General features: G+C 36.3%; 2 protein-coding genes across 2 annotated transcripts in view; both read right to left on the bottom strand.

Moving 5' to 3' along the window:
- Positions 1–15,887, bottom strand: part of LOC112633323 (putative ankyrin repeat domain-containing protein 20A5) — a 276,236-nt gene that overhangs the window by 212,108 nt on the left and 48,241 nt on the right. The gene's annotated exons all lie outside the window — the stretch shown is intronic.
- On the bottom strand, positions 9,024–11,003 carry CARD18 (caspase recruitment domain family member 18). The gene is given in 3 exon segments (XM_025399558.1): positions 9,024–9,375; positions 10,090–10,356; positions 10,997–11,003. Coding segments are annotated over 3 exon segments (279 nt in total). The 3' UTR covers positions 9,024–9,370.

The raw sequence follows: 15,887 nt of genomic DNA, 5'->3' as shown, positions 1-15,887 counted from the left end.
CCAAAAGCAACGGCAGCAAAAGCCAAAATTGACAAATGGGATCTCATTAAACTAAAGAGCTTCTGCACAGCAAAAGAAACTACCATCAGAGTGAACAGGCAACCTACAGAATGGGAGAAAATTTTTGCAATCTACTCATCTGACAAAGGGCTAATATCCAGAACCTACAAAGAACTCAAACAAATTTACAAGAAAAAAACAAACAACCCCATCAAAAAGTGGGCAAAGGATATGAACAGACATTTCTCAAAAGAAGACATTCATACAGCCAACAGACACATGAAAAAATGCTCATCATCACTGGCCATCAGAGAAATGCAAATCAAAACCACAATGAGATACCATCTCACACCAGTTAGAATGGCGATCATTCAAAAGTCAGGAAACAACAGGTGCTGGAGAGGATGTGGAGAAATAGGAACACTTTTACACTGTTGGTGGGATTGTAAACTAGTTCAACCATTATGGAAAACAGTATGGTGATTCCTCAAGGATCTAGAACTAGATGTACCATATGACCCAGCCATCCCATTACTGGGTATATACCCAAAGGATTATAAATTATGCTGCTATAAAGACACATGCACACGTATGTTTATTGTAGCACTATTCACAATAGCAAAGACTTGGAATCAACCCAAATGTCCATCAGTGACAGACTGGATTAAGAAAATGTGGCACATATACACCATGGAATACTATGCAGCCATAAAAAAGGATGAGTTTGTGTCCTTTGTAGGGACATGGATGCAGCTGGAAACCATCATTCTTAGCAAACTATCACAAGAACAGAAAACCAAACACCGCATGTTCTCACTCATAGGTGGGAACTGAACAGTGAGATCACTTGGACTCAGGAAGGGGAACATCACACACCGGGGCCTATCATGGGGAGGGGGGAGGGGGGAGGGATTGCATTGGGAGTTATACCTGATGTAAATGACGAGTTGATGGGTGCAGCACAGCAATATGGCACAAGTATACATATGTAACAAACCTGCATATTATGCACATGTACCCTACAACTTAAAGTATAATAATAAATAAATTTTTAAAAAAATTACCTGTTGCTTAATAGAAATGCAGAACCTCAGGCTCCATCCAGATCTGGTGAATCTGAGTTGGCGTTTTAACAAGATCACCAGGTTTTATTGTTGGTTGGTTTGTTTGTTTATTAAGCTTCAAAACACTGCTCTAAATACTTCAACCAACTAATACCCTCTAAGATATCACAAAATGCAAATACGAAAATAGTTACCAATAACAATCCAAGGTTCTGGGCAGGCACCAAATGGTTTACCACTAAAGTTTTGTCTTGAAAAGATTCCAAAGCCACTGAATTTGGATTCAGCTGAAGTATAGTTTACTCCGTAAGCCCAACTGAAAAAAAATAAGAGCATTAAATTAGTAAATCCTCTCTTTTAACTTCAAGGCTCCACTTACCCACTCCTCATGGACAGTTTTATTGACCGTTAAGATAAACTGTCAATTTGTTTTGTATTTTCTTGGAATACAGAAAGAGATAAAAAGAGGATGGCAAATTTGATTCTAGTCAAGAAAGGCTGGATTGTTATCTCCTGCAGAAATGAAAAAATAAAAATAAAAAAAGGAGACTTTGGGAAAAACTGCTTTAAGCCATTTCCTGAAATCACAACTGCCTTATTATGTACATTATTATTCTCTAATCACCAAATGTATGTTTGTTCAAGAGAGGTAAGAAATTGCAAGGAGATGTTTACGGTGGTGTGCGGCAATATTATCCCCAGACGATTAGAAATGGTCAACAAATATTGGCATAGGTGGTGGTGGGTATTGTGCTTGAATCTCTGGGTGGTTGACGACAAATTTTAGACGTTAACAAAAGGTCACTTAGTAATTGCCACACTGAGTTGATAATTGTTAAGTGTACTAGTAATTAAAAGTCTACTAAAATGTATGTAAGTTTTCTAAAGATAATGATTGACTGTTGATATCCATAAATGAATTGTTTACTGAGATCAATGTATACATTGGAAAGGTTTTTGACCACAGAGAGGTTTCGCTGTTAGCATAAGAAATTTAGGGTATGTCTGAAATGTAACTTAGTCCTTGAAGTAAGATTTTGAGTGTCTGGGTTCAGGATTCTGGAAAGATACTTTTATAGGGCAACAATAGAACCACTGAACATTAGATATACATAAGGATATCTCATAATACTTTCGGATTGGAGTCACTTAAAGATACTTGTGTACTCAGTTGATCAAAGACCCGGCTTTTCTGTAGTTGACCATTCCTGCTGCATTAGGGTCCAATTATTCCCACTGATGGATAATATGTGTGGGTTTGCCACATGGGTAGGGATAAACAAATAACTATTTGAATGTAATGACCCTTTCATTACATAAAATATCCTTGCTTCACTTTTTTTTTTCCCCCAGCTAATGTCAGGAGAATACAAGAAAAAAACAGCAGGTAAATGCAATCATCACCATACCATTGGTGGTGCGTTAGAACCCAATTTATCACAAATTGTGTCTTTCACTCTGATCATTTATGTAAGTTGCCCAAAGAGCTATTGATACCATGTTTAATTGCCTGTGAAATAGTAGAAATATCCTGTCGTGAATACTATTTTAATTTTGGGCATCTCAGCATTTATACCTGGTTCTTCATATTACTCTTGTATCTGAAAATAAAATGAGTGTTTCAGGTTCGAATTCTTTCATAGAAAAATAAATATTGTACCATGAACCAAGGTAAAGATAACTTGAGTTGAGAATGTTGGTGGAATTGTAAGGGAGGAAGAGCTTTGTTAATTCTAAAGGATATCTAGCCCTTAGATATTCTGAGGATCATCCAAGTCATAGCATCTCTTTAGAGTGACCTCAAGGTCACAGTTGGAACTTTACCATGAAATAAGCTATCTAAACCTAAGATCTTTCGGCATGTATTACCTCATGTAATCTCTTTCTATGATCACCAAATAGGGACTCTGAAAGATGTTTCAGAGTCAACTCTTTGGAGATTTTGACCTCGGAATTTTCTGCTCTCAATCTTCACCAAGAGCTGTTCTCCCAAAAATGATTCTCTTGAAGCTTAAATACTGAACTTTGCTCCCTAAGACCTAACCTCTAAAACCTTTTCATTTATCTGACCACTGAGACATCCAATGCCGTATATTTTGACCTTATAACCTATCTTCAAACTGGTTTCAGGACTCCTTGCCATGACCTGTACTTTGATATTCTGATAGATCCAAAGCACAGTTCCTGACCTCAACTCAGAATGTTCTCTGAAGGGTCAATAAATGATTTTTTTTTTTTTTTGCTATTATGGTTTACCTTTCCAAATCTGTATGTGAGAAATCTTTATTCTATGATTATTTATGTAAAAGCACATTAGAGTTACTGTATCTTTAGTTAGAAGAGGCTTTCTGTTCTCCTAATTTATTTTGATACCAATTCCCTTATATCAGGTCTTAAACTTCTTTAGCTTCTATCCATTGAGAAAAGAAAGATCCCTTCCTCAAAGATCCTAAAATTTATGTAATTCCACTTTATTGTGACTTTATCTTATAGCATGTATGTCTTAAATTGCCTCTAATATTCTATGCCCACCTCATCCTCAATTTTCTTTCTTAGATTTGTCAGCCTGCCTTCTCTGAAAAATTAACTTACTTTCATGTGTTACAATGGGAAAGGAGAAGATTTGATAGGAAGAACACTGACTTAGGAATAATGATACTTCATTTCTACTTTACATATCTGGGTCTCATTTTTTCTAATTAAATTTACTATGATGGATTACTCTAGTAATTAGTGTCTTTTAGATCAGCATAACTTTTTTCATGTAAAATGATGGAACATGCATGCATAATATACACTTAAACTTCAAAGAGTCATCCAATATATTGATTTTTTTCTATTATTATTATTTGATTCCCTTCATAAGAGAATGAGCTACTAGAAGTAAGAAGCAACATCTAACAGTTCCTGTATTTCCAGATCTATAAAAAACCTCATGTGTAATAGATATTGTATGATTTTGTCAATTACAATATACTCAATAAATGAATGAATAAATAATTTTTCATCTATTAAATTGTCTAAATTCCCCCACATCAATAACATTTTGCTAATGTAGTATAGAAATGAGAATTCTCATAGGCTATTAAACAGAACGTGGGAAAATTTTTGCTATCAAATGTAAAAATGCATATACCCTTTGAACTAGACAATTTACTTGTAGGAAATTGCTGTTCATTTATACTTGCATATATCTGCAGTGGTGTTTCTACATTGTATCATTTTTATAATAGAAAAAATTTAAAAACAATTTAAATTTATATAGTAAGTGAAGAAAGTACATAAATTTGGGCCAGGCATGGTGGCTCATGCCTGTAATCCCAGCAATTTGGGAGGATGAGGTTGGCAGATCGCTTGAGGCCAGGAGTTTGAAACCAGCCTAGGTAACATAGCAAAACCCCATCTCTACTGAAAATGCCAAAAAAAAAGAAAAAAAAAAAGAAAGAAAGAAAGGAAATTAGCCATGTGTGGTGGCACGCACCTGTAATCCCAGCTATTCGGAAGACTAAGGCAGGAGAATTGCTTGACTCCAGGAGGCGGAGGTAGCAGTGAGCCGACATCACACGGCACTCCTGCCTGGGCGACAGAGTGTGAATCTGTCTCAAATAATAATAATAATAATAATAATAATAATAGTAATATTAATGGGAATTTTTTTCTATATCTTTCCTCTTCTTTCTCCCAATTTCATGTGTTGATCATATCATCTTTTCAGACATCTCTTTGCTTAGTATCTGGAAATGTTCTTCGGGGCAAAACTTAAATATATATGTGACTTCTGTTGATACATACACTTTAAATTCATCATAGACTTCTCAAAATGCTGTACGAGATATGTTACAAAATGAATATTGGTATTTAACCTCCCACACTTGACACACCATGCCATATCTCTTTCCATCAACTGGATGAAAGATAACCTTAACGTTGGTAGCAAAAAGTCTAAATTCAAAAATGTAAAGAACAGTTCTTGACTCCTCTCTTGGAAGACAGACATTCACTGTTTAGAAATATTATTTGTGCTGCACCCATCAACTCGTCATTTACATCAGGTATAACTCCCAATGCAATCCCTCCCCCCTCCCCCCTCTCCATGATAGGCCCCGGTGTGTGATGTTCCCCTTCCTGAGTCCAAGTGATCTCATTGTTCAGTTCCCACCTATGAGTGAGAACATGCGGTGTTTGTACCCTACAACTTAAAGTATAATAATAATAAATAAAATAATAAAAAAAGAAATATTCTTTGTGAATTGCCTTGAGTAAGAAACACATGTCTATCATGTTTGAGCCATAACACATTTTTGAATTAATTTATTATAAAATGCAGAGAGAATTTTAATGATGCTTTCATCTTCAATAAATAATTTAATAATTATCTTATGAATAATCTATTTATTTAAGATCTAGGTAAGCAAGGAGCTTATTTGTCTTATTTTCCAAGTATTCTCAGTCAGTAAAACACTGTACTGAATATAGTAGGTGTGCAGTAAGTGTTTATTGAATAAATATCACTACTTTTTAATCTACTCGGGAGGCTGAATCAGGGGAATCGCTTGAACCCAGGAGGCAGAGATTGCATCTCCACTGGGAACCCAGCCTTGCAAAGATTTATTACAGAATAAAGTAGTTAAGTGATTCTCTTTCTGTTACCCAGTCATAGGGTACACACCTCCAGCATGAAAACTTAGATAAATGAGTGAAGTTACTCAGAAGAACATGTTTAGAGATTAGGAATGTTTAAAGGTCAGGGATCAGAGAATTCGTACAACTCACAGAAACTTTTGCTCTTCTTTTGGGAAAAGGCAGTTAATAGAAATGTCTCCTTGATCCCTGAATCACAGATACTTGTGAAAATCAATAATATTTCCCCCCAAGTCTTGAAAATATTCAGAAAATGTCAATAAATATTTGCTAAGATGTCTGTGATATGCCAGGCTCTATGCTTGCCACTAAGGCTACATTAATAAACAAAAATTAGGCCGGGTGCGCTGGGTGCACTGGCTCATGCCTGTAATCCCAGCACTTTGGGAGGCTGAGGTGGGTGGATCACCTGAGGTCAGAAGTTTGAGACCAGCCTGGCCAACATGGTAAACCCCATCTCCACAAAAAATACAAAAATTAGCCAGTCATGGTGGCAGGCACCTGTTATTCCAGCTACTGTGGAGACTGAGGCTGGAGAATTGTTTGAACCCAGGAGGTGGAGGTTGTAGTGAGCCGAGATCGCACCGCGCACTCTAGTGACAAGAACAAAACTCTCCCCCCAAAAAGAAAAAAGAAAGAAAGAAAAAAAAAAAGAAGTGCCCAGAGTCCTCATGGAGTTATATGTATGATTTAGGATAGAAAATTTACACAAATAACCATCTTAAAATAAAAAATAGAGCCTCTTCCAATCTATGATAGGTGTTACAATCAGGAGGTAAGTGGCATTATTTATGCCGTATATTGATGTCTTGAATGCACAGCCACCATTAATGTCACAGCTCTCTCTTAGCTTTGTCGTATTGGGCAAGTTGTCTCTGAAAAGTGGGACTAAGTTATACTAATTATAGTAATTTAATAAGACTGTTGTGGAGAATAAATGAGAAGATACTAAGGGCTGACACACAGTAAAGACCTCCTAGAAAGATAGCTGTTATTAGAAAAGCAAATAATCGGAATAATGCAAGCCAGTCAGTTTCAATAAATGCTTCCATGGGGCAGTGACATCTGGCTGCATCATAAAAAGTTAGGCATGGATTGAAGAGAAGAGCATTCTGATACGAGGAAATAGAGTGAGATGGGGAAAGTGCAGACATGGAAATGAGGAAAGAGTCTGCATCAAGGGCTTGGCACTCCACTCCACAATGCTAATGCACTCCACGAGGAGGCTGGATAGGTAAGAAGGACATGGAGAATAACCTTTTTTGGTCATGTTAAAGGCCAACACAGGAAAGCTATTGTTTTGTTTTAAATAGAGGTATGACTTATATGCCCCCCAAATTATCTGGCTCCAACAGTGATGACTCCAAAATATTTTTGTGAGAAGAGCTTATGGATGACTGTCTGGTTGAGGAAGGGGAGATTCAAGAGAAGTAAAGGAATTGTTTTGAAGTGTGTGTTTTTGTTTTGTTTTGTTTTAGATTCTACTATTTGATCTAGATATATGTTTACTAGGTTGATTGAAAACACATTGTGTTTAGCTACTTTTCAGCTTCAGGGGATCAAGTCATGTTAGGTAGTAAAAAAGACTCCTAGATTGAACTACTCCTTTAAATCCTTCCTTTCAGTGACCTCACAGACATCACTGATGATTGCCTGTTGCTGTCCAACATAAATTATCCAAGGTTCTTAGCAGGGGCGCTAATTGGCTCTAACAGCTTCACTGAAGGTGAGGATACTCACGAGCTGCCCTAATCGTCGCATAAATTATATAGACTGGAGAGACTTTTACAGTCTTGATTTGATTATTTCTAGGTTTTGTACTTCATATGGAGTTAAAGAAAAATTATATGGGTTATGATTTGTATTCCTTGGACTTTTATCCTTTATTCTGTATCATGATTCTATGTCTCTACAAATGAAGGTACCAATAAAATTATTATACATGCAGGAAAAATGTATTGCTTGCTCATTCATTGGCAAGAATTGGGTTTAGCCCTTTGTAAACTCATTTCATTCTTTCAAGGACTCTATGTGGATGGTGTTTTTAATTCCTTTTTACATATAAGGAATTTGGGCCTCAAAAAGGTTAAGATAATTTCCAAATGATCACTGAGTTTATGACAGACCTATCTTGGCCTCAAACTCGTTCCCTTGAATACTGAGCATACTGCCAAACTATACTCAAAATGTAATTCCCTGTGTATTATTCCGAGACAATGTCTGAGACTGGGCAATTTACAAAAGAATGAGGTTTAGTGGACTTACAGTTTCACATGGTTGGGGAGGCCTTACAATCATAATAGAAGACAAGAAGCAGCAAGTCACATTTTACATGTATGACAACAGGCAAAGAGAGAGAGCTTGTGTAGGGAAACTCCCATTTTTAATACCATCAGATTTCATGAGACTTATTCATCATTATAAGAACAGTGTGGGAAAGACCCATCCCTGTGGCTCACTTATCTCCCCAGCGTCCCTGCCACAACACATGGTAATTATGAGAGCTACAAGATGAGATTTGGGTGGGGACACAGAGCCAAACAATATCACCCTCAAAATGTGTTTTCTCAATTAAACCATCTGATTACAAATGAGAATAGCTGTAACCTTAATCACTTATCTCAAATAAACACTTCCTGTCAGTGGCATATACCTCCTCTGTAGAAGAAAATAACAAACATTCCTATTTACTGTATTTGATGTCAACCTATAATGATTCTTTTCTCCACAATTTATGACTGACAAATTCAAGAAGGAGAGGAATCCTATTAGGTTTTATTTTAGTTTGCTAAAGAGCTTGGAAAAAGTGCACAAACCTAAAAAATTCAGGAAATGCATTGGCCTTTGTTCCTGGCACCCAATCCTTTGCTAGCACCTATGCCAGAAATTTTAGAAATCGACATGAGTTAACAAATTAGAAGACATCCTGAGGCATCTAGAAGACAATGCTTCATTATTTAACACTATATACACAGGGAAAAGATGGCCTAAACATAATTAATAGCCAGTGTTTTGCTCTGAAGGGTGCAAAGGGATGACATGCCATCACACTATCTTGACTCCACAAATCTCCATTCCTCAGACATTAAGTCATATCTTGTTGCACCCTGCCCATGTGGACTTGAAATGCTATCAGTGCTTTTATGAACACTTTTTTTTTGTGGAAGCCTGATGTCTGGCAATGGAGTATCTGCCATGGATTTTCTCTATTATTTTCCCAGAAAGGAAGTTTTGTTTATTATGTTGAGTAATTGTCATAGACCTGGGCCTGAACAACTAGATGAGAACATTACAAAAAAGCAATGCTATTTAAAATTATGAGTGGGGACTTCATTTTATTCCCATTACAGCAGACTCTCGGTGCTAAAAGCACCAAAGTAGGCTGTACATGTCTCTACAGGATTGCAAATGAACTAAACCAAAAGGAAAGGAAAGGGAGGGACTTTCTTAGTTACATTACAGTTATCATGACCATTATTATTGATGAATTATCCTCTGTTGGTATGGGGAGAGAAAGAATAAGAAGCAAGTAATGTGAGAGAATGCAATATTTATTATAAACCAATAAGATTAATCAGGTTTCAAACAATCAGTTTTTTTACAAGAATATCTTTTCCCTTGGAAGAAGCTCTGGGAAGTCTCTGAAGTGCTCCAGAGTTCCATCTTCACTCTGTGGAGGGAGAAAAGTGTTATTGGAATGGGCCAGCTCAGATACAAGAGCCTGCATCTGGGCTCTTAGGAGGCCTAGAAATACAAAGGAATAGGCTACAGAGAATGGCTTGTAGACTAGCCCCATGCAAGTAGACTATGTTACACAACAGAAAAGGCAAAGGAGATGACTTCCAAAGAGAATCCATATACAATTTCATGCAAATATAATTATTTAGTGCATATTTAATTCTATGTACACACTCAATTTATTCTTTGACAATTCCATCACCATTGTATATTCTGAAAAATACTTAATAGGGAGATGGGGTAAGAGCAGGGTGGTAGGTAAAAAAGAGCTTTTACCTTCTCTTCTAATAAATACATGGGCTTCTTAGGCTCAAGAGGGAGCAATGCTGTACATTGCTCCCCAGGACCATTCCAAGGATTCAGGATAAAAACATCTAGACTCTTTAAAAGAACTACAGTAATGATCTACCACCTACATAGAACTAGAGATGAGCTGTAGTCAGCAGAGGGTACTGACAGAATAGGTACAAGGGACACAGAAAAGTAAAGAGAAGAGACACAAGCTAGAACCATGCATAAAGGAATGGGGTCTGAGTCTGAAATGATAGGAACCCTATTATCGACTGACAAGACAAGTGAAGAAAATCATAATTGAATTGAAGATACAGGCATTATGTGGACATTAGGTTGAATCATTCCACCTTACCTTTGTGCAAACCCATCTTTGCGGCAAGTTGAAGGTCTTCTTCACAGAGATGCTTGATAAATTTGAGGCAAGACTTGGGTCCTTTTCCGATAACAAGGTCAATCAAGACTCAAGCCTTATCCATGACAGTGTCATTTTCATCTCTCACTTTGTTCATGTCTTCCTGGCTAATAATTTCATCCTCTAATAGGCAATCCAGCAAGGCATTTATTGTGCCTGCACCCACTGAATGGATAAAAATTCTTCTCTTTTTACGCAAGAGTTGGTCTGTTGGAAGCACAAAGATTCCTCAAATAATGAACACGGCACAATTTCCCTCTCAATTTACCAACAGGGAAACAATCATTTAAACATTTCTCTCCACAAGTACAGTAATCCCAAGGAATGGTCTTACACCTTTGCATTTACTCCATGTACTTCCTTCTGATTCTAGCATTACCTACATATGCTCACTGAGTGACCTGGGAAACTTGATTTCATGATTTTTCTGTTAATCTCCTAAAAATCAGAAGTCATTCTGTTCTGACACATCCCAATTTCTTGAATTTTGAAGGGAATTGACAGTTTCATGAATTTGGAAGGGAATGGACTGTTTCCTTTGAGAACAACAGCTGCTGATACCCATCCTGTGCCCATTCTCATCCTGAACTACATAACTCTTCAAATGCAGACAACACTAGCAAAATTACAGCAGATACCAGTAGGATCCCAGGTTCTTCCTGGCCTTTATCTGTTCCTTCAAAAATGCTGTGCAAGTCTGGGCATCTTCCCACCCTGCCTCTCCCTTCTTCTTTCCCTCTCCACCTCAAGGCTGCTCACACAAACATTCACAAAGCCTAGTGAGAAAGGCAATCCTTTCCCAAACTAATTCCTCCCTAAGACCTATCCTGTCCTGGGGAAGACTTACCAGCCATGGCTCCTCACGTTGGCACTTGCAATGTGTGTTACAGTTGCAATGACAGGCAAGGTAGCTCTATCCTTTTAGGCAGGGCGTGTACAAAGATCAATGAATAATACTTACACCTACACATGTGTATTTATAATTATTTCCCAAGAAGCTGTTAACTATTGTCATTTCCCAGGGTATTTTTACATAATTGAATCTCAGATTGTAGCATGAACTGTGCCCATAAGAAAATTGCTTCACCATTCCTTGGTGGGTGAGAAATAAGAATAAGAGAGAAACGAGAAGGCACATACAGAGCTAAACACATACAGTAAACAATCTTTAATTCACTGAGATGTAAACAGAAAGTAAAATCAGAATATAGGGTAGTTTTTCCACCTAAATCAAGTACTAAGAGTTCTTTTTTTTAATTATGGTAAAATACACATAATATAAAATTTACCATCTTAGCCATTTTACAGTACCCAGTTCAGTGGCATTAAGTACATTCACATTGCTGGGTAGCCATCAATACCATCCAACTGCAATTCTTTTCATTTTGGGAAATTGAAATTCTATACTCATTAAACTGTAACTCTATATTCTTTCCTTCCATCAGCCCCTGGCAACTACCATTCTACTTTCTGTCTTTATGAATTTGACTTCTCTAGGTATCTCATGTAAGTAGAATTATACGGTATTCATTTTTTGATGCCTGACTTATTTCACTTAGCGTAATGTCCTCAATGTTTATTCATGTTGTGGCATGGGTCACAATTTCCTTTCTTTTTGAAGTTGAATAATACTCCATTCTATGTATGTACCACATTTTAGTTTACACATTCTTCACTGAGCACAGATTTCTTCCCCCTTTTTGCTATTGTAAATAACACTGCTATGAACATGGTGTACAAATATGTTTTTGAGATTCTGCTGTCAATTATTTGGAATATATACCCAGAAGTGGAATTGACAAATCATAGAGTAATTCTTTTTCATTTTGTTTTGTGAAATCAGTATGCTGTTTTCCATAGCAGTTGCAGTATATTACATTCCCACATATAAAGCACAAGCATTCCAACTTGTCCATGTCCTTGCCAATACATATTATCTTTCTATTCTTTTGATTATAGCCATCCTAATGGGTGTGAGATGGACTAAGATTTCTTACCTTCCTTTCATTGTTTTTCACCTAAGCTCTAGGCTGTCTACAGACACAGAAATGGTGTATGAAGCAGTTTTGCTATTTGGAATGAAAGTGTTTTATTATCTAAGGCCCTTTATCTTCAGATGGCACCATTTTAAGTAACACTGTATCACAAAGATTAAGGGCACAGACTCTGAAGCCAGAATGGTTGGATCCACATTTTAACTTCTGATCTCAGGAAAGAAAATTAACCAAGCCTTAGTCTTCCTATCTGCCAAATAGGTTTGATGAAAATTCCTACCTTGCAGTTTTATTGTGAGTATTTAATGAACAAATATAAGTTATCAAAATAGCCCCTGGCATAAAGGAAGCACCTCAATTATTATATGTGTCTATGTAAAATCCCTTATTCATCTCATCAATTCATTCAACATAAATATTCAGCCTAGTTATTTACTGAGACCCAAGTCTATGTGCCATACATTATTATAGATGCTGGGGATATAGTAATGATCAAAAACAAACAAAAATTTCCACCCTATTAGAAATTGTATTATAGTAGGAGAGAGACACATATACTCATTAAATGTATACAAAATATTTTAAGAGTTCTTTAAGGAAAAATATTCTCAGAAGATTTGAGGAATCACGTCTTCACTAAAATACTTGTATTAGTTTATATATGTGACATAATTTGATAAATATTTAAAATCTGGGCAAGGTGCTACAGTTTAAGTGCCCATGAGCCCAAGAATACATCCAATGAGGTGAATTGGAGAGGGGAGGTTGTGCCTACCTGGTAAGGGGCAGGGCTCCTCAGACCCAACTAGTTTTGGCTAAGAGAATGAAAATTCAGTTTACTCTTTCATTTTGAGGGTACTGTATCTCTAATTTTAAAAATACTTTCAGTTGATTTACTGTTGTTTTAAAACACTGTGAAAATTAAACAAGGCTTGACTGTGGTTCACATTTCACCTGCAGTCTGCCGATTTACTTTCTTCTTTCTTGGCAAATAATTGCATTTTTTTTCTTGGGAATAGACATTTCTATCTTGGTAGTATATAGTCAAACATTGTGGAGATTTTAATCTTTGACTTCTTTGACTTTTTTTTTCTTTTTCTCCCTACTTTTCCAATTTAGCTTATAGCAAGCTCTTGCTTTAGGGAATATTTATGGCAAGATAGAAATTAGAGATGGTCTGAATGACACTGGGATCTGGAACAAGACGAAGACAAGGCACAAAATGAATGAAACATCACTGTGGAAATCACAGAGAGAAGAATATTATCCTGGTTCTCCACCAGCCAGGAAAGCACACCAGTCTATGGAAGTACAGGAGATGGTGCCTGACAATAGCTGATGGCCAACTGATACCTCTAGAAAGCAAAACTGTAAGCATGAGGATTCCCAAACTCACATATGCTTCCCAGATCTCCTGAAGTTAAGCAGAAAACTCTTAGATATGCCACTCTACGGCTGACTTCAAAATGAAAGTGCCCACGATTATAATGTTTGAATGGAAAAGGCAGGATTTCCTTTTCCTATTTTTCTGGGAAACACTCAAGTATATGTAAGTCTGATAAGACTACAAGAAGAGAATAGAGACCTCATAATGACTAAAAGTGGAATTATCTACTACCCTATTTGTAAAGGCACTTATTTCAGAACATAATTTGAATTGAGATATAATTACCATAAAATAAATAAATTACATGATAAGCAACAGGTAGTGTTTTAAACGATGAGTGATTACTTGAAAATTTAGATCTAGACTTATTTCAGATTTCTGATTTCTGGAATTGTATTTGCTGCTGACAATTCAGATTTATCATTATGAGAAGAGTATTTGTTACTTTTTGGGAGTAGGGAGTGGTTATGACATGAAAGCATAAGTTATCTAGTTGCCACCTTTACTTATGTTATTTATAACTCTTTGAAGATACTCAATTTACTCAATTTACCATCTTTAATTTCTCTGTTCTTGGGTATAAACATTCTGGAACATATCTAGTGAATATACATTAGTGGAAGCACAAATCAAATGTAAGATTTTTTTTTTTTCAGAAGCTTTCTCCTCTTCCCAGATTTGGAGTCAAATCACCCATTGAAGTATACTTTGTTAGTTGTATGAGATGCGGAATGACTTAGTTAAACTATCTAAGCCTCAGTTTCCCCATTCACACACTTCCCTCATCTATATCATTACTATTTCTAGATTTATCATGACTATTTAAGATAACATATATAAAATCATATATATAATATCTGAAAGTGGCTGCTCTTACATTAGCAATAGTCTTGAAGGAAGAAGGTATCCTGGTACCTTATATTTCTTTATAAAATGCTTACAGATTTCTTTATAGTAGACAAGATGAAATATATGTCCGTTTTATGAAAAATACTAATTACCAGTGGTTCAGAGATGCACCTAGCACAAGGGGCCTCTCACTCAATCGTAGGCTCCATGTGATATGCTACGTGTTCCTCATCCTAGCACTGTGGTTGATTATATGAAGAAAATCAGTTGGTAAAATAGGACTCAGTGCCTGCCTTTGAGGAATTTAAAATAATTTGGCACTGATAAGGCATAAGCACAGGAAAATATTGTATGATAATACAGAAGAAAATGGACTAAGATGGTGTGAGGTATCAGAGATGGGAGAATTAAACATAATCTGAAGCAATCAGGAAGATTTTACACAGGTAACACAAAATTTTCCCAGAATCTGCAGGGTAAAAACATTTAAATAAGCACTGAAAGAGGTTGCTAATTTGCTGATAGCTTGCCTTGTTCTAGGTAATAGAGTAGGTTGTTTAACTAGCCAGACAACACTAGAAAAACAGCATTTGCATTCTAGCTTTGCAGATGAGCAAATTAACGCTTCCAGAAGATGAACCTCTTACTCAAGATAATGAAATCAGGAGATGTGAAAAATGTGATTTGATTACTTAAGTTGAAGGACCATAACGGTGTATCTGTACAAAGTAGAGCTGAGAGACCTGGACAATTCAGACACTGAGAATAATAGGAACAAAATCAAGAGGAGCAAATCATGGGCATGAAGGAAAGGACATAAAGGTTTTTTATTTACTTATTTTAGATTCAGGGGGTGCATGTTCTTGTTTGTTACATGAGTATTACATGCATAATTGTGGAGATTGAGCTTCTAATGTATCACCCAAATATTAAACATTGTACCTAACAGGTAATCTTTCATTCCTCCCACTGTTTCCCATGTTAGAATCCCCAGAATCTATTATGTCCATCTTTATGTCCATGTGTCCCCATTGTTTAGCTCCCATCCTCTATAGAAAACTCAAATAACTGAAAATAGAACTCTATAGATATCCCAAAGAACTAAAAATAGAACCACCATTTCACCCAGCAATTTCACTACTGGGTATCTACCCAAAAGAAATGAAATCATGATATTAGAAAGACACTTGCACATATAAGTTTATCCCTGCACTACTTACAATAGCAACCTAAGTACCCACCAACAGTTGACTGAATAAAGAAAATGTGATATATATATATATATGCACACACACACATATACACATATATGAATACTAAATACTATACAACCATAAAAAAAGCATAAAGTCCAGTTCTTTGCAGTAACATCGATGGAGCTTGAGGTCATTATCTTATTATCTTCAGTGAAGTAACTCAGATATAGAAAATCAAATGCCACATGTTCTCACTTATAAATGGGACCTAAACAATGGGTACCATCGACATACAGAGGGGAGTAATAGACA

Source organism: Theropithecus gelada, chromosome 10 (assembly GCF_003255815.1).
Source record: "Theropithecus gelada isolate Dixy chromosome 10, Tgel_1.0, whole genome shotgun sequence".
NCBI classification, from domain to species: Eukaryota; Metazoa; Chordata; class Mammalia; order Primates; family Cercopithecidae; genus Theropithecus; species Theropithecus gelada.
This window is presented reverse-complemented; position numbering and strand designations above follow the sequence as displayed.